The sequence below is a fragment of the Sceloporus undulatus genome, chromosome 5 (genome assembly GCF_019175285.1).
Source record: "Sceloporus undulatus isolate JIND9_A2432 ecotype Alabama chromosome 5, SceUnd_v1.1, whole genome shotgun sequence".
Classification (NCBI taxonomy): domain Eukaryota; kingdom Metazoa; phylum Chordata; class Lepidosauria; order Squamata; family Phrynosomatidae; genus Sceloporus; species Sceloporus undulatus.
Window position 1 is genome coordinate 116,632,327 of NC_056526.1, and position 27,983 is coordinate 116,660,309.

General features: G+C 40.9%; 3 protein-coding genes across 6 annotated transcripts in view; 1 reads left to right on the forward strand and 2 right to left on the reverse strand.

The window, feature by feature from the left end:
• LOC121930721 (toll-like receptor 6) lies at nucleotides 1–27,953 on the reverse strand. Of its 4 annotated transcripts, XR_006104005.1 has the most exons (4): nucleotides 27,816–27,953; nucleotides 27,348–27,557; nucleotides 24,463–24,565; nucleotides 4,740–4,844 (listed from the first exon to the last, which is right to left on the reverse strand). XR_006104005.1 is itself a non-coding variant. In XM_042467446.1 (3 exons), the coding sequence occupies exon 3, from the start codon at nucleotides 2,777–2,779 to the stop codon at nucleotides 419–421; it is 2,361 nt and encodes a 786-aa protein (XP_042323380.1). In that variant the 5' UTR covers nucleotides 2,780–2,842; nucleotides 24,463–24,565; nucleotides 27,348–27,366; the 3' UTR covers nucleotides 1–418. The 4 variants fall into 4 exon arrangements, 3 of the variants coding, with proteins under 3 accessions (XP_042323380.1, XP_042323378.1, XP_042323379.1); XM_042467446.1 differs by lacking the exons at nucleotides 4,740–4,844; nucleotides 27,816–27,953 and adding an exon at nucleotides 1–2,842 and having other exon boundaries at nucleotides 27,348–27,366; XM_042467444.1 differs by lacking the exons at nucleotides 4,740–4,844; nucleotides 27,348–27,557; nucleotides 27,816–27,953 and adding an exon at nucleotides 1–2,842 and having other exon boundaries at nucleotides 24,463–24,618.
• LOC121930722 (toll-like receptor 1) lies at nucleotides 15,342–27,382 on the reverse strand. Its single transcript, XM_042467447.1, has 3 exons — nucleotides 27,348–27,382; nucleotides 24,463–24,565; nucleotides 15,342–20,053 (listed from the first exon to the last, which is right to left on the reverse strand). The coding sequence occupies exon 3, from the start codon at nucleotides 20,028–20,030 to the stop codon at nucleotides 17,637–17,639; it is 2,394 nt and encodes a 797-aa protein (XP_042323381.1). The 5' UTR covers nucleotides 20,031–20,053; nucleotides 24,463–24,565; nucleotides 27,348–27,382; the 3' UTR covers nucleotides 15,342–17,636.
• FAM114A1 (family with sequence similarity 114 member A1) overlaps nucleotides 18,477–27,983 on the forward strand; it is a 61,787-nt gene continuing 52,280 nt past the window's right edge. The window contains exon 1 of the mRNA XM_042467451.1: nucleotides 18,477–18,495. The gene's annotated coding sequence lies outside the window, so the exon portion shown is untranslated. The remainder of the gene's footprint in view (nucleotides 18,496–27,983) is intronic.

Here is a 27,983-nt window from a genome sequence, read left to right on the forward strand (position 1 = left end):
GGGAGTGCCAATTCCAAATGCTCTTAATACGGCAGACTCCCCCAAAGAAAGATCACTGGTCAGTTTGCCTTTAACCATGACCCAACCAACCTGTGATGAATTTCAAATGTTCATACTTCGGTGCCATGAGTGGTGTGATAATGGGCCCTCTTTAAATAAATAAATAAACCCCTTCTTTAAATATCTTACCAAGAGAACCCTGGGAATGTTTCAGCTTGTGGTTATCATACATCAGAAATTGCACAACAATTACACCATGAATATTTTTGTTCTTCATTTCATTTACAAAATTTTCAGTATTTTCAAATCTTCCCCGCATTTAGAAAATAATGTTCCTAATTAAGAGCACAGCATTTTTGTACTTCACTGATACAATGAAAACTTCTTCTGACTAGGCATATATAAACTGACTTTTAATCTACAATTTGTCTTCATCACTAAGAAGCTTAATCTGAATGGCGGCTCTAAGGTTAGCCCAGAAAAGTCCCTGCTTGCTCTTCTCCTTTGGCCACTCCAAATAGGTTCTCTTGACCATCAGGGCTTTCAGTTTGTGATATCTGGCAGGAATGACATAGGTAGGGATAGACTCTAACAAGATAAGGATTAAACCATAACCATCTTCACTGAATAACTGGTGATGGGCAAAGTAGAGCTCATAATGACACCATTCGCTCTGCACAAAATTGGGAGACAACACAAAGATTGACTTGTAACTTTTCTCAATGCAGTCTATGATGTTTTCAACAATGCTCTTCCCTGCCACAAAGTTCCTTTCATGTTGGCAGATCCGGATGGACCCATCTTCCTTCTCCAAATTTGGAATAAGGACATTTTTTACCCATTCAGAGTCATGCTCACTGTAGGAGACAAAGGCATGGAACTGCAAAGTGTTTAGATGATCTTCAGGATGACTCTTCCAGTTCCTGCGTTTGACTTGTGTCCACTGCCATATCATCTTCAAATACCATGGGATATCAAAACGAATGCAGAGGATCAAAACAGCTACCCCTAAGATCACTGTAATAATCAGAACTACAGCAACCAAAAGGGGCACGTTACAAACAAGTTCAGAGATGTGAAAATTTGTTAAAAGGGTTCCCTTTACATATTCCGGTTCTTTACACATGTAAGAATCAGGCCATCCAACCAACTCTACCGACCCTTGTTTTCCAAAATTAACAAATTGTCTTAATTCACAGGAGCACTTGAATGGATTGTTTCCCCCTTTTAATCTCTGGATATACTGGCAGCTTTCAAAGAATTCAGCAGACTGAGAAAGAACAGAATTATTTTCTATGTTCAGAAATAGGAGCCTACTAAAAGAAGCACATCCAGGAAATGTAGTTAGCTTATTAAAAGCCAAATTTAACTCTTCTAAATTGTTCAGATTGAGCATCTCTTTAGGAATCCTTGAAATATGGTTCTGCTGCAGATCCAGAATTTGAATATTGACTGGTAAACACCTGAAGACTGACTCAGACAACATGTTAGATGACAAATTCAGTTTAATCATATTTTCAGCCCAATGGCACTTATTCTCACCTTCATGTTGCAAGAAATTATGACTCACATCTAAATATTTCAGACGTTTCATGCGACTTGTCATTAAACTCACTTTGGTAAGATCTTTAAGATAATTTCTTTGCAAAATCAGTGTTTCTACAAGAGGGAGATTATTGCAACCTTGGAAAACCGAGTCAGTTAATGTGTTATTTGAAAAACCTAAGTATTGAAAACGACTGGGTTTTGAAGGGCAATGCATAAATAATATCCCAGAATCTGAAATTGTCAGGGCTGAAATGTTCATTTCTGACAAGGTTCTGTACACAAGGCTTTGATTAAAAGTCATTGTAGCAAGTTGGGTATGTTCAATGGTCAAAGCTTTCAGAGAGGTATCAATGTTACTGAAAATTTCATCCCCAAATTCTAAAACAGTCATGTAATAGATATTCAAATACCTAATGGTAGATCTCCACACAAATGAAAAAATATTCAATATGTCTTCCCAGGTGAGTTTTATACTAGTCAGGGTTAAATTTAGCAGTCTTCCATTTTTGTTAAGCTTTGACAGAAATTTTATCAAGTGGAAGACTTGGTCACTTTGGATATTTGAAAGTTCTAAACTTTCTGTGACAGTGAGGTCTAGATCCAAAAGAATGGGGAAACTTCTTTTGTGGGGGAGTGCAATCTGAAGATTCTTCACATTGAATATTGGAAGGACACCAGAGTGATATTCCAAGAGGTCTTCTAAACCCAAGAATAGAGTTTCTAGTTGCAGATGAGCAAGAACGCAGAAATCTGATTTCTGTATATTTCTAGCACTGAGGCCTAAATATTCCAGCTTCCACATTATACCAGAGTCAGGGCACATGGTCATATTTATGTCATTATTATAAGAGACATCTAAATGCTTGAGACCTGTTAGAGGAAGACCAGAAAGAGTCTGCAAGTTGTTGTGAGATAGATCTAGATATTCTAAGTCTTCATTGTATTGGAAAACACTGAGGTTAAGCACTCTGATCAGGTTGTGAGACAGAATTAAGGTATGCAGTTTGGGAAGAGAACGGAAATCAGAAATCCGAATTTCAGAAATCTGATTTTGGGACAAATCCAATACTGTTGTTTTTGCTGGTAGGTTCTTTGGAACAGTATATCGGATTCTCCTAGAATAGTTTGCTATAAATCCATCTTCTGCTGAGGCACAGATGATATTACAGGATATTGTAAAGATACAAATAGAGAGGAAACTGATGGTGCCTGAGTGTTTTCTTTCGGCCATAGAGTATGGTGGTTCTTTACAATCCTTTTGGGATGCTTGTTTTTCTGTACTGGCCACAGGATCCTGAAAAACAATTCACAGCCAGATATTAATCACTATAATACAAATAATACAAATTCTAGTACAAATGAGATTTTGTGCTGGATGTCTATCTTATTGCTTAAGGAGATTATCACACAAGGGCTATTTACACTTTAATAGCTCTAGTCTTAACATTATTTAGCAAGAACAATACAATGGTGAAATTGCAACACTTACTTTCACATGATGTCACAATAATGGGACATTAACAATTCACAATCAGTAAAATAGCACTTTTACATTCTGCATGTCGGCAGGAAATAATTCTGCCAAATGGCACACTGGAAGGTTGTGGGGGTTCAATTTATTTCCAGAAGGTTTAATGGCGGATTCTCAATGGCGCTATTGAGGTGTGATTGCCTTTCACTAGTTCAAGATAGCACTAATGAAGCGCTATTGGCAAGCCATTAATGCTTTTTGTCACAACGCTTTGATGGTGGGACAAGTACAGTATGTACATGACGTTGTGTGAAAATCTTGCGATCGTGCAATCATGACGAGAGCATAGCGACTTTCTCCTGTTTCTTATCCCCATGTGATAATCTCCTAAAATACTGAAATTATTCTTTGTGAAATGAGTCCTTCAAACTGGTGGTACACTGTGAATCTGGAAGGAACTCAGTAACAAGTAGTATATAAATTTTTTTATAGAGATTGAAAAAGTTATGCTAGGGACTTCAACTCCTAGAATCATTGGGAATTCTGAAAGCTTTAGTCCAAAGAAATAACTTTTCCAAGCTTTGATTATTTCTGTATTTTGTTTTTCTAACTGCTCATGATTTATTATCCTTCTTTCTCACATAGGTCTGGACTAGATTTCATGGCAGTACAAGTCATACAATAATAAGGCAGGGCTTGAGACCTGCATTATTCCCATCAAGGGAACCAGGGAAGGCTGCAACTCCACACAGCGCCTGCACCCCAACTCCTGACTTTTAAAAAAATATTTGGGGGAAATTAGGGATGGTGCAAAATATTTTCCCCAGACCCAGTAACTGGCATGGTGATAATTTCCCATCCCACCCACCCCCAGCTTTTTTTAAAAATGGGAAATCAAGCACACTTTAATTCATTTCATATTTCAAGAAAAGGCCTCTTCTGGGGCTCAAAATCACTGAAGTGAAGCAAAAATGTAAAATTTGATCTTAGTAACAAGACTTTTTGCTATTATAAACCTGTCTGTTCTGGACATTCCCCCCTCCCCTAAACCACTTCATGTCCCTATAGTTTTGACAATGGTTGAAAGGGGGGGGATGAATTCAATTAGAAATTACATGAAAAATTACAGAAAAATGAGGATTTATTGAAGAAAACAAAAGAAACACTCTGACTTTATTTCCATGAAAATATAACAAGCAATGTTCACAATGAGCACAATATGAGAGAAGAGCCTCCTGGTAGGACAGAATATGGGGGGAAAGAATGGTTTCCAATTGGAAAGTGGGTCAGGCAAAGCTGCATTCTATCACCCTATCTATTTAATTTGTATGCTGAGAAATCATACGAAAAGCAGGATTGGACTTAAAGATACAAAGTGTGAAAATTGGAGGAAGGAACAACGATCTAAGATATGCAGACCCTAAAATTAACAGAAAACATCAGATCTATGGAAAGAAAGGAAGGTTTACAGTTTACAGTGGAAAATCAAGAAAACAAAAATTAAGACCAGAGACTTTGTATATAATTTTAAAATAGATGATGAAGAGATTAAAATAGTCCAAGATTTCCAAAACTTGGGCTCAGTCATCAATCAGAGCAGAAACTGCAGTCAAGAAATGAGAACCAGGACTTGGAAGAGCTGCTATGAAGGAATTAGACAAGATCATGAAGTGTAAAGACCAAAGTTAGGATTGTCCATACCATGGTATTTTCCATTTCTATATTTGATTGTGAAAACTGGACAATGAAGAAAGCTGATGGGGGGGGCGAATTTATTGGTGCTGGAGAAGAGTTCGGAGAAGAGTTCGGAGAACACCGTGGATCACTAAAAAGATAAATGGATAGAGCAGATTAGGCCTGATAGCTCCCTGGAAGCAAAGATGACTAAACTGAGGTTGTCATATTGTGGCCATACCATACTGACAGAGGGATCCATCAGATCTCTTACTTTGTAACTTTTATATTCAAAACACTTATAAATGGTTTGGATTTCCCCCCCACCTTCAATCTAGGATGTTGATGACCTCAGTTCTTTTAAATGCAGATAAAATGTCCTAACGGCACAAATTCTTGTCTGAGTTTAGAAACTAAGCAGGGTTAGCTCTGGTCAGCATTTGGATGGGAGACTACCAATGAACACCAGACGCTGTAGGCTATATTTCAGAGGAAGGAACTGGCAAAATGTGTGTGTGATTTGCACAGTAGATGCTGGCAAGTGTTATGTTTTTAAGCAACAGCTTGTGAAATACTATGATAGCTGCAGGATTATGAAAACTCTCATTCAAAAGAAACAAAGTGTTACAGGATCTGAAATGGGATTTTTTATATATATATAGCAGAGAAGCAGCTGTGTGCGGTGACTGAAAAGGGAAAGGGGCAGATGAGAAAGAAGTTAAGCAGCCACTTCTTTACCTAATACTGTATGTTATTTTCCCCTGTCACTTCATAACATTTTGCCAACCGGTTTTCCAGAACGGATCAAGTTCAGCTGTGAGGGAAAGGAAGGTAGGTACTGTACAATATTTTCACGATGAATTGTGGCAGTCACGAGTCACCATTACTAAAAACATTTATAAGCAAAAGTTATACTCTCAGCAAAATTTATTCAAAACTTTTACAGTTTATCAGCATATAGTTCAGTATATTGGAAATTTCAAAACTTATCTTAGGCTTCTTCAAAAAATGGCATAAAAGAATGTCCATCATTAATAGTTCTACATGAACTGCCTTAAAGCGAAGCCAAAAAGCTGGCCCTGGATTTCCAGGCCATGAAATCCATCTGCTTGACAATAATAGTTTATGGGAAAGACTTCAATAAAAGAACAGTGTTTTGGTTTTCCTTTTAAAAATTGCAAGCTTTGCTATTAACCAAATTAACACAGCTGCAGAACTTGCCACCCTGCTCTAATTATGAGCTAAAAATAATGTTCTTGTTACAAGAAACCACTGCTTACCCTTGATAACACTTCCTCTTTCTAAAGTGGTTTTTTTTTTTTTTTGGTCACATTGCAAAATGTAATGGCAGTGCCACCTACATTCACTTATTAAACCATTTTTAAACTAGCTATCTTCCTTCCCCTTCCTTTTGGATGTCAGGGGACTGTGCAAACATAACTAAAACAATTTAAATACCCCAAATGTTCCATCATAATAATAATAAAAAACCAAGGAAAAGCAGCAGATACAGTAAAGCTGGCAGTCAGTTCAAATGCCTTGGCAAATAAAATGGTTCTGAATTGCAAATGCTCCCGGCAAATTAACCCAACAACAATTGCAGTGTTGGCACCAATCACACCTCCATGGGGAGATATTCTTGAGATGGAGTACCGTAACCAAGGAGGCTCTTTACCTTGGCCACATGCAATGTCCCTAAAAAAAACATGGAGTAAAATAAGTCAATGGCAGGTTGATACAGGGAGAGGAATCCTTATGCATCTTTGTATCTGAAGTGATTCAGGGCTTCCGCTTCAGCTGGGCTCTGAAGCAAATAGGCAGTCAATGCAACCTCTTTAAAAGAAATGCAGTATCATTCCACCTAACAATACCTCTTGTAACTCTGTCTGTCCTATGTACAACTTCACCTAGAGCTGGCTACCACATTCAGGAAGACAGGCCACAGGCAAGGGCAGCCCCCCATACAATACATAACAGTAATCCAGACAGGAGATTAACACTGAATAAGCTGCTTTAATCAAACTATCCACGCCTAGGAATTGTACTACGGTAGTTGTCATACCCACCAAAGCTAGTAGAAGGCAATAGTCACAGATGCCACTAAAATTTCAACTGACATTGCTGAATCAAAAAGTTGTCCTTTCCAATTCAAGGAGCACTCCCCAGCTGCACACCTGCTGTTTCGGGGTGGAGGGGAGGGTGCAGCTCCATCTGGGGTAAATTCAATAGCCAACACCCAATTTCTGGACATAAGCATTATCTACCCAAGTCCACTTATTTGAGTTCTTAAGGGCTCCTGTCCTGACTCTTGAAGAAGGTCTAATAGTCCTCTAAGAAGTTTATCAAACAAGGAGATAAGGAGTTTATCCTGTGAATATCCCAGAAAAATCATGTAATTAAGTGAAACGATTTCACACAACCTGCCATTAACATGCATCTTTTCACTTTCAGGATTTCAGCAACAATGCATTTCCGATATCACTTAAGGAGCCCTTAAGAACTCGAATAAGTGAACACACACAATACAAGAACAGAGGCAACCAGGTTCAGAATAACCAAGGCAACAACATTCTGGCACCCCATGGTAGCCGATGGGAGAACCAAATCGGCAGGAAGCAGTGGGAATGAACATAATAGGAGAGTCCAACCCAGTGATCCCTCTGTCAATCAATCAGCCCTGCAATCTCCCCTAACCCCTGCATCTCGGCAAGGGAATACAACCCAGTCAATTTCCCACAAGGAGAGCTATGTCAGGGGGGTACAATCCCCAAAAATCAGTGTATAGTCAAGAAGGGAGAGATGTCTGGGAGCTGTTAAAGCAATCAGGAACGAACATGTCCTGATTTCACATGCGTTCCACCACAGAATTGATAGATGCCCTTGAAAAATGCCTGTTAATATCAAATGACGGGTCCATTACTGTTTACGGACAGGAGAAGAATAGGATAAGCATGTGGGAGTGTGACAGTTTTTCCCTCAATTGTGTGATTAACACTATTTAACAACGGGAGACAGACGCTTGCCTCCTCTGTGTGATAATCTCCAGGGTATGGAGGAGGTTCACGCTAAGCCAAAATATGGAGAAAGATTCCAATAGAAGTAGGAAAGATCACGGCTGCCATTCATGCCTGTGAAAAGCAAAAGAAGGATGATTGAATAATAGGAGTCTCTTTTTTGCAAGATTTCAGGCTAACTGTGGACTTAGCCAATGGCTTTCTGTGGCAATTGGACAATGGCCACCTGGAGATTTCAGCTCTTCTCCAGTGTGCTGCGCTTAAGTCCAGTTTACCTCACTGAAAATGACCTCTGAGTGGTAGAATTCCTCAAAGATTAGACTAAAGACAAAATGGAGTGTGGTACAGTGAAAGATGCTTGAGTCTTCCCAAGGAATTCCCACACCAAAACAGTACAAGTATCCCATGGCAGCACAGGAAGGAACTGGAAAAACAATTGAGGGTTTACATCAATGGGATATGATCGCCCACACACAACCCATCTGCAGTGGCCAGTGTTTAAAGCAGATGAAAAAACTTGGAGGATGATAGTAGATTTCAAAGCCCTCAATTCCATCACTCTCCATAGTGACAAAATACCAGGAGATCCTAACAGCCATTGCTTCCAAGCATAATCCACACCCCTGCCACATCAATTAATCCAGCAAAACCAGACTAGACATAGCTTTGGATAAGTCCACTGGATGTCAAATCCAGCAGGGCTACAAGGAACTCTATCCCCAAAGTGCCTTGCAAAATAACAGGCTTCTTCACTTAGATCTGATTTCAAAAATCTACTCACTATCCTGAAAAGCCTTGGTTAACAGGGAAAGGAAGATATAGTGGTGGTGAACAAATGCAGCTACTTTGACCACCACTGCTGCTACAAAGCAGGTAAGATAAAATAGGGCCCAAACAAATAGGCCAAAAATAAAGCTGCTTCAGGTCAGTTTGGAGGTATGCTGTTTAAATGACACATGCATCTTAAGAGGTCAGAAGCTGCACCAAAGCTGCGCTCCAGTCCTTAGGACTGGAATGTGGTTTTGGTGCAGCTTTCAGCCTTTTAGGATGCATGCATAATGTAAACAACATACCTCCAAAGTGACCTGAAGCAGCTTAATTTTGGCTTGTCTGTTCAGGCCCATAGTTTCCTACTGATACTCACTATGAGATTTGTGCCGTCTGCATTCCAGTTGTTGCCCTCACTGTTTTACTGGCACCATTGCTGACACCCACCATTAAATGCTATTCATTGAAAGAGACTAGTGAAACAAGATTCCAAAATGATTATATAATCATAAAATATAATGGCATGAGCAAAATAGCGAGTCACATTCTTTATGCAAGAGGTTTCTCTTTTTTTAAAACATGAGGAAGAGATATTTTGTCCTTTTTAGTATTGCATAATCCCTAGGAATTTCCCTGCACATTGCACAGAAAGAAGTGCCTACTGACTAGTGATGCTGCAAGTTGTAGTACACAAATACCTGGAGGGCCTCATAATTCTCACCATTGTTTAAATTTATTCTTGTTAAATAGGTGAAGCAATTCTATAAGGAAAGGGAGAGTAGATGAGAACCTCACTGTACAGCTGGGGGGTCTGGCCATGGATCAGGGAACTCAAGCCCTGTTCACTCAAGACTAGGCTGGTGGGGTTGACCTCGCCCTGAAATGATAAATCAAATGGAACAAACAAGACTCCTATGCAGTTGAACCTCCACAGGAATTATCAACCAGTAGGGTACTAAATGAATAACACACACACACACACACACACACGCAAATACACACATGCAATTTAGAATAGCCACTGTAACGGAGCTCTTCTATGAATAACAAAGATTGGTTGCCATCTACTGTATTGCATACGCACTTACCTGAACACAGGGAGGGGATTTCTTAGCACAACTTGTGCTTGCAACAGTCTTCATATTTAAGGAAGACTGAGTGATAATGGAAAGGAGAAGTCATTTGCATTTCCCCTCACTGGTCCTGCACCTGATTTTCTTATACTTCAAGCTTGGTAAATAACACTAGTTTTCTTTTCAGACTATTATGTGTGCATTGCAATATCTTCCAAAAGTAACAGCCTTTGCTTTTAAAATAAATAATTAAAGTGAAGTGGAGGGTCAGATGTGATAGCATTTATAAGCATCCTTGCATTAATTTACTAGGCTCTTGCAGTATCACTGCTTTGTGCATTTTCGAAGTTATTATACTTTGCTATTATACTTCGACATATACGGTCCAAGACACACTGCAGAAATAATCCAGTTTGAGACCACTTTAACTGCCCTGGCTCTAATTCTGTGGAATTCTAGGAATTGTAGCTTTGTTTGGCATTTAGTCTTCTGTCAGAGAACTCTGGTGCTACAACAAACTACAATTCGCAGGATTCTCTAGCTCTGAACTGTAGTTTATTGTGGCCCCAGAGCTCCACTCTGACAGAGAAGGCTAAATGTCTCACAAAACTGCCCTTCCCAGAATCCCCTACCATTGAGCCTGGGCACTTAAAGCAGTCTCAAACTGGATGATTTCTGCAGTGTGTTTTGGACCTATTTGGCCAACATGGCTACCCCTGGTTTTATATTCTGCTTTTCTTGCAACAGTGAGACAGTAGTAGGAGCTCTAGGTCATTTAAAAACTGCCACAGTTCTTGTTAATTTACCTCAGCTCTTCTCTTTTTCTTCTTCTTCTTCATTCTATTAACATATACAGTATCTCTTGTTTTTCTGCTATTTCAGCTGCACTGAAAGACCTGGGATGCATCCACACTGCACAAATAATCCCATTTGACACCACTTTAATTGCCGTGGCTCGATGCTATGGAATCCTGGGATTTGCAGTTTGTTTTGGCACTAGAGTTCTCTGAGAGAGAAGGCTGAGTGTCTCACAAGAAGTACAGTTTCCAGAATTCCATAGCACGGAGCCATGGCAGTTGAAGTCGTGTCAGACTGGATTATTTCTACAGTATAGATCAGTGATGGAGAACCTTTTACAGACCAAGTGCCCAAACTGCAACCTGGACCCCACTTATTTACTGCAAAGTGCCACATCCCTCTGACTTTCTAGTAAGAAACTCTGGCAAAGTCTGTGCTAGGGCGACAGTATGTGTGCCCACAGAGAGGGCTCCGAGTGCCACCTCTGGCACGCATGCCATAGGTTCGCCATCACTGGTATAGATGAAGCCACTGTATAGCTGTACTTCATTTATTTGTCAAATTTATTGGTTAATTTGTTTTTGGCCTGCTTTTTTTTTCCACCTTGAAAAGGTTCCCAGAACAGCATTTCTTACATTTCCTGCCCTCCGGAGGGTATTTTTAAAGACAGAACACAAAAGGAAAGAGGAGAAAGAAAGCAAAGTTACGTGGTCAATTTTCGGTAAAGCAAATTTCATCAGGAAGTAGTTTAGAGAACCAGCTACTGTATTACTTTGAGTGTTAGACCAGAGCTCTGAAAGTCTGGGGCTGCATTTACACTGCAGAATAAATGCAGTTAGACACCACTTTAACTGCCATGGCTCAATGCTATGGAATTCTGACATTTATAGTTTTGTGAGATATTTAGCCTTCTCTGTCAGAGAGCTCTGGTACCACAATAAACTACAAATACCAGAACTCCATAGCATTGACCCACAGCAGTTAAAGAGGTGTCAAACTGGATTAATTTTGCAGAATGGCAGCAGCCCTGGGGTTCAAATCCTGACTCCACAATGAAAACCCACTGGGTTACCTGGGCTAGTTACACTCTCTCAGGCCTAGGGTTGCCATAACCCGGTTGCAACCGGGATTTTCCCAGTTTTGGCGGTACCATCCCCCTTCCATCACGGGTGCCGACAATAAACCGGGACAACCCCGGTTGCAGCCGGGTTGCCGCAGCCCGTGGGGCCTCGCTGCCCTCCTCCTCCTCCACTGCACATGGCTGTGCAGAGGAAGAGGAGGGTAGCGAGGCCTGGGGCGGAGCAGGTGAAGGCAGAGGCGGCGCCTCCTCGCGCGGCCGCACCACCTTCCCCTGCTTCCCCACGCGGCCGAGCCACCCACCTCCTCCACCGCCGCCCCCTCCGCCCCAGGCCGCGCGGCCATGTGGAGGAGGCGGGGAGGGCTCGCTGTGCGCGGGGCGAGCCACCCTCCATGCCTCCCCACGCTGCCGCACGGCCTGGGGCTGAAGAGGAGGAGATAGGTGGCGCGGGGAGGTGGGAGAAGGTGGCGCAGGCACGCACGCCAGGTGCCGCCTCCACCACCTCCTTGTGGCCGCGCGGCCTGGGGCGGAGGGGGCGGAGGAGTAAGAGGTGGGTGGTGCCTCCTGCGCGCAACCGCGCCACCCACCTCCTCCTCCTCCGCCCCCTCTGCCCCAGGCTGCGTGGCGAATGGAGGAGGGGGAGAAGGAGGAAGAGGAAAAGGAGGAGGGGGAGGAGAAGGAGGTGGTGGAGGAGGAGGAGGGGTAGAAGGAGGAGGGAAAGAAGGAGGAGGAGGAAAAGGAGGAGGGGGGAGGAGAAGAAGGAGGAGGAGAAGGTGAGTGAGTGTGTGAGTGGCCAGAGGCCTCAAGGTGTTTTTATTTTGGGGGGGGGTGCTTTTAATGCCAACAAGTCTCCCTTGTTTTGACAATGATAGTGTGGTGGTGGTGGTGATGATAATGATGATGATGAGTCAACTTGAGAGGTATGCAGGCACTGTTTCAGAAGCCGAGAGAGTGTCACCTTCCAAAGTGTGTTTTGGGTGCTTTTAATGCTAACAAATCTCTCTTGCTTTGACAATGATGGTGTGATGATGATGATATGAGTCAGCTTGAGAGGCATGTAGGCACTGTTTCAGAAGCCGAGAGAGTGTCACCTTCCAAAGTGTGTTTTGGGTGCTTTTAATGCTAACAAGTCTCCCTTGTTTTGACAGTAATAGTGTGATGATGATGATGATGATGATGATGATGATGATGATGATGATGATGATGATGATGATATGAGTCAGCTTGAGAGGCATGCATGCACTGTTTCTGAAGCTGAGAGAGTGTGACTTTCCAAAGCCTTTTCTGTTGTGTTTTGTTCTTTTAATTGTGGATAGTGATATCAGCAAGCCTCTGAGCATGGTCAATGTCAACTGCTGGCATGATTTTTACAAAGCATGTGCAAGTCCCTTGACCAAGTACACACTTCTGAGAAGTACACTTGGTGCAAGAACGGTGAAACCACCTTGACATGTTCAACATGCATAGCCATGTTAAACCATGCTAAGTGTTAAACCCAAGGGGTTTGGTTATGGAATAAGCCTCTGAAATATGCAAGAGGCCATGTTCAGTAAAGCCATGCGAAATGCCCAAATGTGCTGTCGTGTGTGTTTTGGAATGGAGGCTGGAGGTGTTTGGCCAGAAAGGGAAGTACATTTCTGCCATCTGTCTAGGAATAATGCCCAAATGTCCTCCATTTTGATCATGTCTAAGAAACATGCATTTATATTAACATTTTTTAAAAAAAACACCAAATTTTTTCGTGTGTTCTCCATTTTTAGAAAAATGTGTCCTACATTTGAAAATGTTGTCCTATATTTGTCCTACATTTGTCCCGGTTTGGAGGTCTTGAATTATGGCAACCATACTCAGGCCGCATCTGCACTGCAGAAATAATCCAGGTTGGCAGCACTTTTAACTGCCATGACTCCATGCTATGGGATCCTGGGATTTGCAGTTTGTTCTCTGACAGAGAAGGCTAAATTGTCTCCCAAAACTACATAAAATAAGAGCCAGTGTTGTCAAAAATAACTCTGTCATCTTGTGGCCAGCATGGCTGCACTGAACACTGTTACCTTCCCACCAAAGTGGTACCTATTTAGCTACTGGCACTTTTATATGCTTTTGAACTGCTAGATTGGTAGAAGCTGGGACTAGTGATGGAAGCTCACTCTGACATGCAGCGCTTGGGCCTCAAATTGCCAAACCACCGATCTTACCATCATCAGAGTCAGTGTCTTAACCACTGAGCCACCACATCCCTTTGTCTTATTACTCTACCATAAACTAAAAATAATCTGCAAGTTACAAGAACTCACTGAGTGTGTCTGGAAATACTTCTTCTTTTTAACGTTTTTTGCTGCATACTGTAAGCAATACTGCTGACTGGCAGTATTTGATCTAAATTTGAAGTGTTTTCATAGCATCAGTCAATCTACTGCAACAGAAGGGGAAACTAAAAAATAGCCAAGTTGGGGAAGAGGAGAACAGCCAAAGGTGAAAAAAAGGAAGAGTAAAATAAATCCTTTTTTCATCAAAAGATGGCCTCTTAGTGTTTATGGATAACAGAGGTTGTTATGCAAAAATATTCCCTATTCCTACCATATACTTAATGGCATTGTGACCCCACAACCTCCATTCCTACTGTGATAATAAAAGAGATTTTTTTTTGTCACTACATGTAAAAGGAATAAGGTCTAATGGGATCTTCAGTCTTACATTGCAGCTCACTTAATTAAGGTACTGTACAGATGGTAACATTTAAAGCCTGGGTACCTGAAGGGGCACCTCTTTCTTTATATACATGCCTGTCTGGTTACCGAAGACTTCTAGAGGAAGCCTCCGTAGTGTATTTCATCAGTGTGAGGCCAGAATACATTGTGTGAACATATGAGAAAGAGCTCACTCTGTGGTGGTACCTCAGTGGTGGAATGCATTCTCCTTAAGGCTTGATTAGTGCAAATGTTGGTTTCATTCCTGCATCAAGTTAAAACTTGAATTTTCCTTTAAGTCTTCAAAGTCTAATGGTTTAGGCTTTGCTGCAGTTTTAAAGTCCTCTTCCAATTCATAACTGTCTCCAGAATCAGCTGAGCATCTGCAGATACTCACTTACTCTCAATGATAAGGAGATAAGAGGTGCCCTCTGATAACTGCACCAAGAGAGTACATACACATGTTAAAAAGCACAGGAGGCATGGGTCCTTGTGGGTCTCTAAAGATCAGATGCCCTGCATTTAAGCAAAAGAAACTACCCTTAGGACTGGAAGTGTGGCTTTGGCGTGACTCCTGGACTCTTAGGACGCATGCATAATTTAAACAGCATACCTCCAAAGTGACCCAAAGCAGCTTTATTTTGGCCTGTCTATAGAGGGCCAGTTTCTAAATTTGTCCATACTTTCCTCTGCACTTGTGTCTTAGAATCAGATGGCAGACATTTTTGAGGCCATCCTATGATATTTTCATGGATTAGTACCTTTTTGCCATCAGTTAAAAAAAAATCAGCCAAAGAAATTATTCTATAAACTATAATTATTACTCTATTAATTCTCTCGGAAGAGTTATTACTATAAAATGGTATCACAGCTGAAACACAGCAGTTGAAAAAATATGATTAATAGCAATATCAATGTGTTATATTTGCATAATAACGTGCACAATTATAATACAAAGACTGCAATCCCAAATATATTGACTAAAGAGAACGGGCCCCTGGATTCAATGAAGTATACTTTATGTAGGTATGCTTAAAATAATGTTAAAAGCACTGGAAAATTCATTAAGGTCAACTGACTCCACTATTTTGCCCAGAACTGTTTCATAAGATTTCAAATTTCATCAAGATCAACAAGCCTGGGACAGAGATTTTCTTGTCCAAAAATTCATACTATATGCCAATTTCTGTTTACATAAATATGAGTAATAAAAATTTATTCAGTATGCAAATTTCAGCAGTAGTCATTTATTAATGCTTAGACCAAGGCCATTCGTATACAAAATGTTAAAATACAATACAACATGTAAGAGCAGCATTATAAAAGTTTTACATAAAATAAATATAACAATATCGTATATAAAGAATTTAAAATTCAATTCAGTTAAAACACATAAAATATAAACAATACAGTAATGCTATAATTAAATGAGAGCAGTGGTGTCACTAGGGGGTGATACCTTTTGTTTATTTGAATAGGATCTGTTAAGATTTCATTATAATATTAAGTGTGTCTCATTGTGTATACTCTACTTGGGCCCATGGCTGTGTGCCAAAGCTAAATGAATATATTTTCCACCTGAGATCATTAATTGTGTCCCTTGTTGGCTAGCTGTAATGCTGTGTCATTTATGGTTACAGAAACTTGCTTTCAAAGAATATCACTCCTTCAAGGCTTTGTCATAGAATCATAGAGTTGGAAGAGACTATAAGAGCCACAAGTCCCAACCCTGTCATGCAGGAATACACTATCAAAGCCATCCTGACAGATGGCCATCCAGACTCTATATAAAAACCTCCAACTAAGGAGAGAGCATGTTCACTACTCTTTGAGTCAGCGTGTTCTACTGTCATCCTCTGGACATGCTCCAGTTTGTCAACATCCTCCTTGAAATGTGGTGCCCAGAACATAGTATTCTAGGGGAGGTCTGACCAAGACAGAATAGAGTGGTACTATTGCTTCTGTCGATCTAGATTTTATATTCCTGTTGATGCAGTCTAGAATTGCATTGGCTTTCTTAGCTGCCACGTTACATTGCTGACTCCTGTTCAGCATGAGGTCCACTAAGGGTGAAACAGATGACCCCTTTGCTTCAGCTTCCTGGTGGCTTGGAGGTATGTTGTTTAGACAACACACACCCGAAAATCGACAGGAAACCGCATGGTGGACAGCTTTGCAGAGCTCCGGCAGCATGGCATTTAGACACCACACACCACAGAAAAGGCAGTGTCTGTTTCATCCCTAAGACTCTCGGGTCTTTACCACACCAGCCCCTTTCTCGCTGCAATCATGGGGGGGGGGGGATAGAAATGGCAATGCACTGCTTTTATTGCCACTTTTACCACATTGGTTTTCTTTCACGTGACTGGGGACTGCTGTCCCCATTGCACTTCCTCCCTTTATTTTTTTTATTTTTAACTTTTTGTGCACAGTTTTGGAGCTCTGCAGCCATGATTGAATGTTTTAATTTTTTAAAAAAGAAACCTTGAGGTAGTGAAGTTCCACAATTGCACAGAAAAAAGAGGGGGGGAAATTAAAATAGCTAGGGGGAGGGAAAGGGGGGGGGGAAGGAGGGGACAGTGGCATTATGTGGCTGCCAATAATATGGTTGCCTCAGGAATGGCTTTGCACACCCAGGGCATCACAATATTGACAGCTCATTCACGGGTTTCCTCCATGAATGAAAAGAAATGGCCGGGAGACAGGCCAGCTACGGGAAAGAATTGGCATTATCTGATTGGCATCACCTATGCCGCTTCCCTCTTGTGGGGATTGTGGTTTAAAAGCTGTGTGTGATAAAGCCCTTCGATCCTTTTCACAAGCCAAGTGTCACCCATCTGGGAATTTAATTTTTACTGCCCAGGTGTAATATCTTACGCTTCTCCCAGTTGAAATTTACTTTGTTCATTTTGGCCCAGCATTCTAATTTGTTGAGGTCATTTTGAAATCTGATCCTGTCCTCTACGGTATTAGCTACCTCTCCTAATTTGGTGTCATCTACACATTTCATGAGCGTGACCTCTATTCCATCACCCTAGTCATTGATAAAGATGTTGAATAGCATTGGGCCCTGTAACCTGAGTAAAATCTGCTGCTAATGTCTCCCTAAATAGGGGCACTCCCTAGTATCTACTAAAGGAACTCCTGCTTGGTTTCCCTTGATGTCATTAATATCAACATGACATTGTTAGTAGATAAATGTTTAAAAGTTTGTATTAATTTGAGGTCTTTTCACACAATCTCTATAACCTTTTGAAATTTCACCAATGCTCTTTAGGCTGTCTGTACTATGCCTATGCTAGAGCATTTTCTTTCTTACATAGAAACTCACCACAGACCAGCAGCCAACAGTTTGTATACTAGCATCTGTCCACAAACCATCACTACTGCTCTATGCTGCATATTTTTCTACAATGGTAAATTGACTAATAATGGTTAGAGATTAATAATCTTTTTTGAAAGGAAAAATATATTATTTCATGTAGTACATCGGATAACAACATCTGACTTATCTACAGCTCCTCAATTTATTTCCTCATTTTTAGGGAGCTTAATCTGAATGGCTGCTCTGAGGTTAGCCCAGAAAAGTCCCTGCTTGCTCTTGTCCTTTGGCCACTCCAAATAGGTTCTCTTGGCCATCAGGGCTTTCAGTTTGTGATATCTGGCAGGAATGACATAGGTAGGGATAAGCTCTAACAAGATAAGGATTAAACCATAACCATCTTCACTGAATAACTGGTGATGGGCAAAGTAGAGCTCATAATGACACCATTCGCTCTGCACAAAATTGGGAGACAACACAAAGATTGACTTGTAACTTTTCTCAATACAGTCTATGATGTTTTCAACAATGCTCTTCCCTGCCACAAAGTTCCTTTCATGTTGGCAGATCCGGATGGACCCATCTTCCTTCTCCAAATTTGGAATAAGGACATTTTTTACCCATTCAGAGTCATGCTCACTGTAGGAGACAAAGGCATGGAACTGCAAAGTGTTTAGATGATCTTCAGGATGACTCTTCCAGTTTCTGCGTTTGACTTGTGTCCACTGCCATATCATCTTCAAATACCACGGGATATGGAAATAGAAACACAGAAAAAACACAAGTGCCACTGCAGCAACAACAACAATTACAATAACTGTAATTAGTTGTGTTGTATTACAAATAATATCAGACACATGGAAATCTTCTAATCGGATTCCCCTTAAAACTTCAGGGTACCAACACAAGTAGGAACCAGGCCAGTCAACCAGCTTCAGAAGTCCTTTTCTTTGAAGATTGATGAACTGTCTTATTTCACAGGAGCACTTGAATGGATTGTGTCCTGCTTTTAGCTCCTTGAGGCTCTGACAGGAATGGTAGAACTCTGACGATGGTGAGGTGAGTGAGTTCATTTCTATGTTCAGTAATCTCAGACTTCTGAACTGAAGACATCCAGGCAGATCAGCTAGTTTATTGGATGCCAAATTAATTTCTTCTAAAGCCCTCAGCTCCATTATATCTTTGGGAATGGTTAAGATATTGTTACTGTGAAGATCAAGTATTTGAATATTGAGTGGCAAACATCTAAAGACAGACTCTGACAACATGTTAGATGACAGGTTCAGTTTAAGTAGGTTTTCTCCCCAGTGGCATTTATTCCTATTGTCTTTGTACTGTAGCAGATTCTTGCTCATGTCCAAATATTTCAGAGCTTTCATGGGACTGGTCATTAAACTTACTCCCATAAGATTTTTGAACTTGTTTCTTTGTAGAATAAGGCTTTGAAGAAGAGTGAGGTTGTTGCAGCTTTCAAAAAGAGCATCTGTTAAGCTATTATTTGAAAAATCTAAGTATTTAAAATGACTGTATTGGGAAGGACAAAGCATGTATATCAAACCCGCATCAGAAATGGTCAAGGCTGTAATATTCATATTTGCAAACAGTCTATACATAGGTGTTGGTTCAGAATAAATTGTTGTGAACGTAGTCTGCTTAATTGTCAAAGACCTGAGTGAAGTGTCAGTGTGATTAAACTTAAATGTTTCTGGAACATCCATCTGTCCTCCATTGGAGATAACTAAATGTTCAATGGTCGATTCCCATACAGTCTGAAGAATGTACATCAAACCTTTCCAGTCACACTGTATATTGTGTAATGTTAGGTTTAGTAATGATGCATTTTTATTACCATTCGGTAAGAAAGTACATAAGTCAATGATGTGTTTCTCATGGATATTGGACAAATCTAAGCTTTCTGTAGCATTGATTTCTAGATCTGACAGCACATGGAAATCACTGTTTGAAGGCATTATAATATGAAGATTCTTTGTGTTGAAGACTAGAATTCCAGAACCATATTCAGAGAGGCCTTCTAAGTCCAAGACCAGAGTATTGAGTTGTAAATGAGCAAGAAACCTAAAATTTGATTTCTGTATTTTTTTCACACTGAGACCAAGGTATTTCAGATTCAACATTGTACCAAACTCAGAGCACAGAGGTATGTCTGAAAAGTTATTATAAGACAGATCCAGATGCTTGAGACTTGTGATAGGATGGCAAGAAGCTGTTTGCAAGTGGTTGTGGGACAGATCTAAATGTTCTAAGGTTTCATTGCATTGGAAAATATTGAAGTCAAGTTCTCTGATTAAGTTATGAGACAGATTAAGTGTTTGCATCTTGGAAAGAGATCTGAAATCAGAAATCCAAATTTCAGAAATGCTGTTATATGACAAATCCAGTACAGTGGTTTGAGCTGGCACATTTTTAGGGATCGAAGCTAGGAATCTGTGAGAATAATTTGTTGTCAAACCATTTTCCACAGAAGGTTGAATATGAGTGCAGAAGGTTATTGTCAAGACAAAATACTGAAAGAATATATTGGTGACCAGTATTATTCTTTTTGCCATATTGCACATTTCCTTATTGGCAACCATCAACTCTCAAATCGATCACAATCCTGTAAAAAAATTGCATTATAATATTAATACAAAAGGTTAAGGAGCTCAAAAGAAAATTTAACACCTATTAGATGCTGAGCATCCTTATTTCTTACTTACTTCAGTCCATAACCACTATGAGAGTTTCAGGGGTGAAACAGATGGGCAGGAAAAAGCAGTTTGCAGCTGCTTTTTCCAAAAGAGCATTGAAACCCCACCAACCGCACTAGCGGCTCCCAAGGCTGCATAGAAGTGAACAGACCAAGAGCATAGTGTGGCATCAAGCTGCACAGCTAGATAATTTTTCCCCATCTCCTCCCCATCCTTGCACACCATCACATGATCACACAGCCACTAGCAATTGCCTTCCTCTTAGAAGCCATCCCATTGGATGGCTGACCACTTTTGATTGGCCACACAGTCGCGCATGTGACCCTGCACCACTACAGGGCATCGAAGTGTCAAACTTGTCCCCTTACACCTCCCCTTTGCTCCATGCCCACACCTGGACTGTCTGGTTTGTGTATGTTGTACTCATCTCCCTGAGAGGTGTCAGACTTTCACTTGTGGGCATTGCCACCCCCACTGCTTGGATACAGCAGCTCTGTCCTTTCTTAATGCACTCCTGCAATGGGGCTTTAAATGCACTCCTTTAAAATCACTCTGTTGTCGGGGGGCATTTAGACATCCACTTTCCAGGACTTTCCAGGAAAGAACAGAAAAAAATCAGCTCCTTTTTAATGTGGCTTTTAGCCCTTGAGCGCAGTTTGGGTGCAGTTACCAGTCGGTTTCCAGACTAAATGCCTTGCCTTGAAACTTCATCTAAATGTCCCACCTCGAAACCTGCCAGAAACCAGTGTATTTTGCCCATCTGTTTTGCCCCTTAATAAAATGTCTGCAGGAACATTACAGTGGTACCCCGGGATACGAAAGCACCGCGTTACGAAATTTCCGGGATACGAAAAAATTCCATAGGAAAAAACTGTTCCGGGTTACGTTTTTTTTCCCGGCTTACAAAAAAATTTTTTGGTGCTTTTCAGCGCTTTTTCGCACGAAATCGCGGCTTCCAGCGCTAGCGCCTATGGCTTTTTCGGGTTAAGAAAGATTTCGGGTTACGAAGGGCGCCGCGGAACGAATTAATTTCGTAACCCGGGGTACCACTGTATATCCATTAAATAACATTCTAATATTTGGGGGAGGATCTTCACAGTAATTTATTTGATATGCCAGGGAATTTTAAAAAATGATTAACACTGCTAACTTATTGCTAACTTGAGTTACCACTTAAACTAAGGGGCAAAACAGACTGCCCCTTTCCGCCGCCATCTGGGCAGCTTCACAGTGTGGCACTTTGACATGTGGGCCGGCTTCCAGGCGTCTTGGGGACGTGGTGGTTACACACCGCAAGCCTCTAACATGCTGGGAAGCCGCCACGAAGCTATGGAAGAACCACTAAAAGCAGCTTTTTTGTGGTCAAAAAAGGAGCAGTTGAAAACTGCTCCTTTTTGGCTGGTGACACAGCCGATTTGGGCTGTGGTGTGCAGCTGCCACTGCCCCGATCCATCTTCAGGTGGGGCAGCTTCACACTGCCCCATCTGGGCTGTCTATTTTGGCCCTTAGATCACTTGGGTTTCGTCCAAGTTGAAGAAGAAACCTTTGTAATAAGAAGGAGGATGTGAAAGTTGGGAAAATCTGTGCATTGCTAGATCAGGAACAATATGTGGAATCCACACTGGATAATATACACTGTCAATGCTAGTGGCACTAATCTTGAAGGTTTTTCTTTCCTATTGATATTTATCTCCCTTCGTATATGTTCTGAAATGTCAGGTGGATACTGATGGCAGAATCAGACCAGCACATGGTGGGATCTTGGTAAATTGTAAAGTGGAGGGTCCATCACAACAGTTCCTATAGCCATGCGCCGCCCCCCCAAAGAGAGTAAAAAATGCTGGCAGCTATAGTGACCCATTGTGCATGCAGTAACATATATACAGTCATAAGAGTCATAGACTTGTTAGGTAGCAAAGGACAGCAATAGTGAACAAGTTCACATTTGGCTGGAAGAACCTAGGATTGCACCAGAAATGGAAAAAGAGGCACATAAGATAACAGCACAAGACAACCCGATCAAAAGTTTCCAGAAATCTCTTTTAGTTACACAAAGGAGAAACATTTTTCCTCTATCAAACAGCTCTTAAATTTTTTGCTTCTACCAGGAACAGAGCTTTTCAAATGTTAGTGATCTTAAATTCACATTCAAGACAAAGCCAAAATATTCTGTACCATGACAGGAATAGCTCACAACAATTTTCTAACTCCCCACCCCAACTACTGTGAGGATTGCAACTGAGCTTAGAGTCCACTATCCGACTGCCAGCAAGTAGCTTTATTTCCACAAGTGGTATGTCCGTGTTAACTCTTTGCAATGGAATGGCCATCCTTTGTTCATTCACTTTTTACAGTGAGTTCATACAAATTGTCAGCATCAGTGCTTGTTGTGTCTTTTCAGATATGATTTCTGGTAATTTTCAGCAACAAAATCAGTGTGTTCATTGTGAAATGCAAAGCACGCAAAACTGTCTTAAAATATACACAATCTTTTCATTGTTAAATACACAAATCTACTGTTTTGTTGAAGACACAAACGATGTTTTAAAATAAAAATATGCCACACAGGTACTGAAAATTTGTACAGACCCCAGCTTTAGCAAACACACAAGATGTCTGGGATACATTCTTGAAGCATATTACTCTATAATCTAAAATCCTCAACTAACCAAAATGCACAAAATACATCATGCAAGCTTTCGAAGTTCCACTGGCTTCTCTGAGGCAAAGTTGTAAAAAAGTCACACAGGAGTAGAAAGGTGACGATATTAGAGTCACAGGCCTACATTTTGTGTCAGGTGTTGTTTCAGTAGTAGTTCAGTGATTTGGAATGATCTCAGTGCAGGTAAAGACCACTCCTTCCTTAGCCATGTGGGGACTGAGACAAAAGACAGTAAAAGTTAAACTCTTTTAGCAGCAGTAAAATAACTTATCTTGAGATCTAGGGTCTCTCTTGTCCCTTGTGAAGCCACAGGTCCCTTCTTAGGCAAGAACATGGAATTTCTAAAGAAGTCTCTGTACTACTACTTCTCAAAAAACTTTTAGGGGGTGTATATAATAAGGTTGCCTTAGGGTCAGCTTAAAAGCACACAGCAACAACAGCAACTATAGATAAAACATGTGAATTATACTCCCAATGAAAAAGTTTTACCTTTCTTGGAAGTAGAAACCTCAAAGAGTTAAGTCCCAATCATTAGCTCCTTCTTCTTTAGGATTCCTCTGTCATGGCTAATTTTTGTATCTTCAAATCCAGGAAACATATTCAGAAACAACGTATGATACAGGCATCCACCTCTTTTCGATGTCTTGGTTTTTTGACATTCCACTATTTTGACAGATCTAAATTATGGTATAGCCATGTACCACACTTTTGAGCCCTGATCTGCTCTTTTGACTGCTGCTTGTGCTTTTTCCCCCATCTTGCAGTCATCTCAACACACTGGTTCCCCCCCTCCCTTAATCTACTCAGCATGCTGTTATTTTTTTTCTCTCAGTCAGTCAACTTGGCACCATCTAGTGTTCAGTCTTGCATTTCCAAGCTAGAAAAAGACTGGGTTCTACTTTCTAAACAATTTCACCTTTTGACAGCCCTCCAGTCCTAACCTGTCATATAAGCAGGGGCTTCCTGTACAAAGTGACTTTAACATTTTCACTTTTCTTCTCCTGTATGATTTCTGTCATCTTTTGCCTGATGAAGAAGTCAGTGGAGTGTCAAAAGCTTGCATGATGTATTTTGTGCATTTTGGTTGGCCAATAAAGATACAGCTCTTTTGTCGGTTGTGGATTTTATTTATTTTGCTGTATGGCCAGCACAGCTACTCTTGAATATGATTCCTGAAGCATATACATCATGATATGGAGGAGTACCGTATATACTTGTGTATAAGTCAGAAAAAGTTGTTTAAAAAATCTGGGTCAATTTATACACAGATAGTTACGTACATTTTGGTGTCATATACAGAACTGGTTGGATGAGTATGTAGAGAGATCTTGTAGCACCTTTGAGACCAACTGGAAATAAGAAGGTGGTAGCATGAGCTTTCATAGACTTAGGTCTACATCTTTAGATGCATCTGAGGAAGTAGACTACAAAAGCTCATGTTGCCAACATCTTTCTTTCAGTTGCTACTTAAAGTTGCTACAAGATCTCTCTACACATTGATTCTACAGACTAATACAGTTGTATCTTTGAATTCCAGAAATGGTTGAAGACATCTTACAGACGTTGCTGCATCATGCACAAGAAGAGAGCTGTACATTTCTGCACTCGATGTCATGCATCTAGATTATAGCAAAAAGAACCATGACCAGTACTTACCAACTTGTATTTGGAAGACAGGGTATCCAGCAGAATACTCTGAGGTGTTTTACAGTTTATGGTGCACAGTAGCTCTCTGGCAACATTCCTCCTGGACACATTCCTGTTGACCACACCATTGAGGATTAAATTACATGGCATAATCCAATTAGAGTATTTATCACAAGGCACATTCCTTTTCAACAAAAAGCAGTCAAGAGACCCCTTGTCCTGATTCTAGGCCTCCCCAAGACATAGGGGCTCAACAGACCGCTCCAAAAGGGCAGCTGGAGCTGCCCATTTTTGCTGCTGAGGGACGATGTAACAGCCAAATCACACGGTGTCCCTCTGCAGTAAAAAGAACCTGCTAAATGCTAAATGCAGGTTCTTTTTACGGCGCAATCCAGATGCCATGAGTGTAAGCACGGCACAGCAATGTCTGGACGCTGTGCCGTGCTTGCGTCATCATGGCAGCCCCCTTGTGGACAGGAGGCCACCATGATGGCGCCATCCTTATAGACGAATGTTTGGGAATGTGTGGATGCTGTGTGCTCCCAAACCCTAGAAAGGACAGTGCTTCCCACAGGTCTGTACCGGGCTTGAGTCTGGAAATGAAAACTGACACACATCTCTGTTGTAAGATGGTCTATAGCAGAGAATGAATCACAGTCCTTTAGCAGTATTTCCTTGAAGCAAGTAGTAGAACTGGGCCACTAAATCATTAACTCTACCCAGACAATCCCACTGCTAACAAGACTAACAAGATTACCTGAGTTAGGTGCACCTTCCCCTTGATGAGACGCACGGAAGATGGGCTCCCATTGTTTATACAATGCAATAACAAACAGAGGAAATCAAAGTGGGCAGGCATAATAATCTCCCATCCTAATAGATATGAGAACTGTACAAGTAGTTTGCTGACAGGTAACAATATGCTTTATTTATATATCCCACCTCTCCCTACATTTACTCTGCAGCTCTGTTCCCAGATGCATATCTTTTTCCAGCCCTAAACTATTAAGCCAAATTGAAACTAATACACTTGGCCCTCCACATTTGTGGCTTTGACTTTTGCAAATTTGATTATTCATTGATTTTATTAATATGTTCTCTCTGGGAATATCTAGGTCCTTCAGGACAACTCTGTGGTCAACTTCAACCAAAAGTCTCACTGAAGGACCTAGAGCAAACACTCCACCAGGCAGTTGTAGCTCCTCCAGTGCAATTCTAGGGTCCATGTCTGGCAGATGTTGACCACAGAATTACACTGGATGACCTAGAGATTCCTAGAAAGGTGTTCTTTCAGGTAAAAACATAGTGTTTTTGTTATCTGTGGTTTTTCCACATTCACGGGGGTCCAGTGACAATGACCCTAACTCCAGCAAACGTGGAGGGACGAGTGTATTGGGTGTGTATGTGTCTTCACGTCACCTGCTGTCGATTTATGATGTTAGGGCAAATGAGGAACAATCATACACACAATATATTATCCAGGTATATTATCACAGTATGCAGTGATCTAAAATGGAATAGCACAATCCAGAATATCTCATAACAAAATTATGTTAAATTACTGTTGAAACCAGTAAAAGGTTATAAAATTGCTAAAATTTATTCCTAATGTGTTTTACATTATGCAGCATAAAAAGTAACAACTTTGAAAGACTCTTCCATTCTGAAAAAAGAGACATAAAATGCATCTATATATCCATGCAGTTTCAATGAATGTTTAATAAAAAAATTCTGCCACATTTTCAAATGTTTTTGTATATCATATTAAAAAGGAGAGTAAATAACATGTGTTACTGATTCAATCTCTGCAGGATCATGAGATTCAGGAAGCAATAATAGACTGGAAAGAAAGTTGGGAAGGATGTGAACCAGTTGCTTTTTGTCAAAATTTCAAAAGACCAGAAATCTGATCTGGTTAGAAGAGTTAACTCTGGACTGCAACCCTCCACCCAACTCTGGGACTTGCAGTCCCAAAAGGTAACTTTCTTAACTATGAATTCTGATGCTATGCTTCTGTCACCTCTTGTAAATTAGCCTTCAGATTCTTTTCTGGCGAGTATCTGAAGACTATAAACTAGACGAAATGACAGAAACATAGCATCAGAATTCATAGTTAGGAAAGTTACTTTTTGGAACTACAGTGTTTGTCAGGATCAGGCTCATCACATGAAAAAGCAACCCATCCTTCATTCCAGATTTCTTAAAGCTAAAGATCACTACTAGCCAGCCCAAGGGTTCTTCTAATCCACGATGGATTCTTTGGCTGCATCTGTACTGCAAAATTAATCTGGTTTGACACCACTTTAACTGCCGTGGCTCCAGGCTATGGAATTCTGGAAACTGTCATTTGTTCTGGCACCAGAGCGCAGCCAGAACAAACTACAGTTCCCAGAACTCCATAGCATGGAGCCATGCCATTAAAGTGGTGTCAAACTGGATCATTTCTGCAGTGCAGATGCAGCATTTCTCCCCAGTGGAGTTAAAACTTTTGCAAATTCTCAAATCTAAAGCCAAAAGTATCCCAGGACCTCATCTAAAAAGGGAAGAAGTCACAGTAAAGAGTGCTTTTTTAAAAATACCATTATTCAGCTTTTTTTGAGGTTAATGAATTGCATGGGAGGAGTAGATTAGGGGAAATAGAAAGAAAAAGCCAATATGTTGATTTTTCTAGCAAACTGGGGAAAAGGGGAAATATATCAACAATATATTATAAGACTGATGATAATGAAGGATGAAAATGTTGCACTTCTCTGGACACACAACCAAGGCAGGCTGACCAGATGCCCTCACTACGAAAGGCACCGCACAATGGAGGACAGCTGAGGACAAAATGGAGGACAGTCAAGCATAACCAAACAAAAGCTCGAAACACTCATATAAATACAAATACCTACTTCTTAGTTCTGCTCAAAATGGATGATGTTCTGGAATTCCTCCTGGGCAGAAGGTTGAAATGTAGGGCAGGTCCTGGAAAACTAGGACAGGACTCATTTCGGGCTCCACATGATTTTAATTCACAAGGCAAAGGCAAGGAAGTTCAGGATATTCTTTGTTTAAACCAAGTGTTGTCCTACAAGTTTTGCATCTCGGTCCCTTTTTAAGTTCTGCAAAAGGGAAAGCAAAGCTCTAGTAGTAACTCCAGTCCAGCAGAGAGAGAAGGTATACAAAAACAGAAATGAAAGCAATGAAGGGCGGAGCCTGGTCTCCTCAAACTGAAGAAGGGTGCATCTTCACTAGAAGATCCAAAACAACTGAAAGGGAGAGCAAGCTGCCTTTCATGTGTCAGGCATCCCTTGCTCTTTCTACCTGCATTTCTACTTTCTACCTGGGAGAAAGCTGTCCAAAAAGAGGTCACTTCTCACATCCAGGGAAAGATCCAGGGATCCAGCTGCCTTCTTGCCTGCCTTTGGAGCTCAAGAATCTCCTTGGCTTCAGAAGTGGAGGAGAACTGAAAGAGAAACTCTCCTCCCTCCCCAGTCTTCCTTCCTTCCTTCTTCCTCCTCCCAAAACTGAAGAGTCTCCCCTAGTAG

Coding starts and splice junctions, on each gene's coding strand:
- LOC121930722 (XM_042467447.1), bottom strand. CDS start 20,030: ATGGTTGCCAATAAGGAAATGTGCAATATGGCAAAAAGAATAATACTG.
- LOC121930721 (XM_042467444.1), bottom strand. CDS start 24,603: ATGCCATGTAATTTAATCCTCAATGGTGTGGTCAACAGGAATGTGTCC. Junction 2,843..24,462: donor TGTCTTCCAAATACAAGTTG/GTAAGTACTGGT, acceptor ATTGTTTTTCAG/GATCCTGTGGCCAGTACAGA.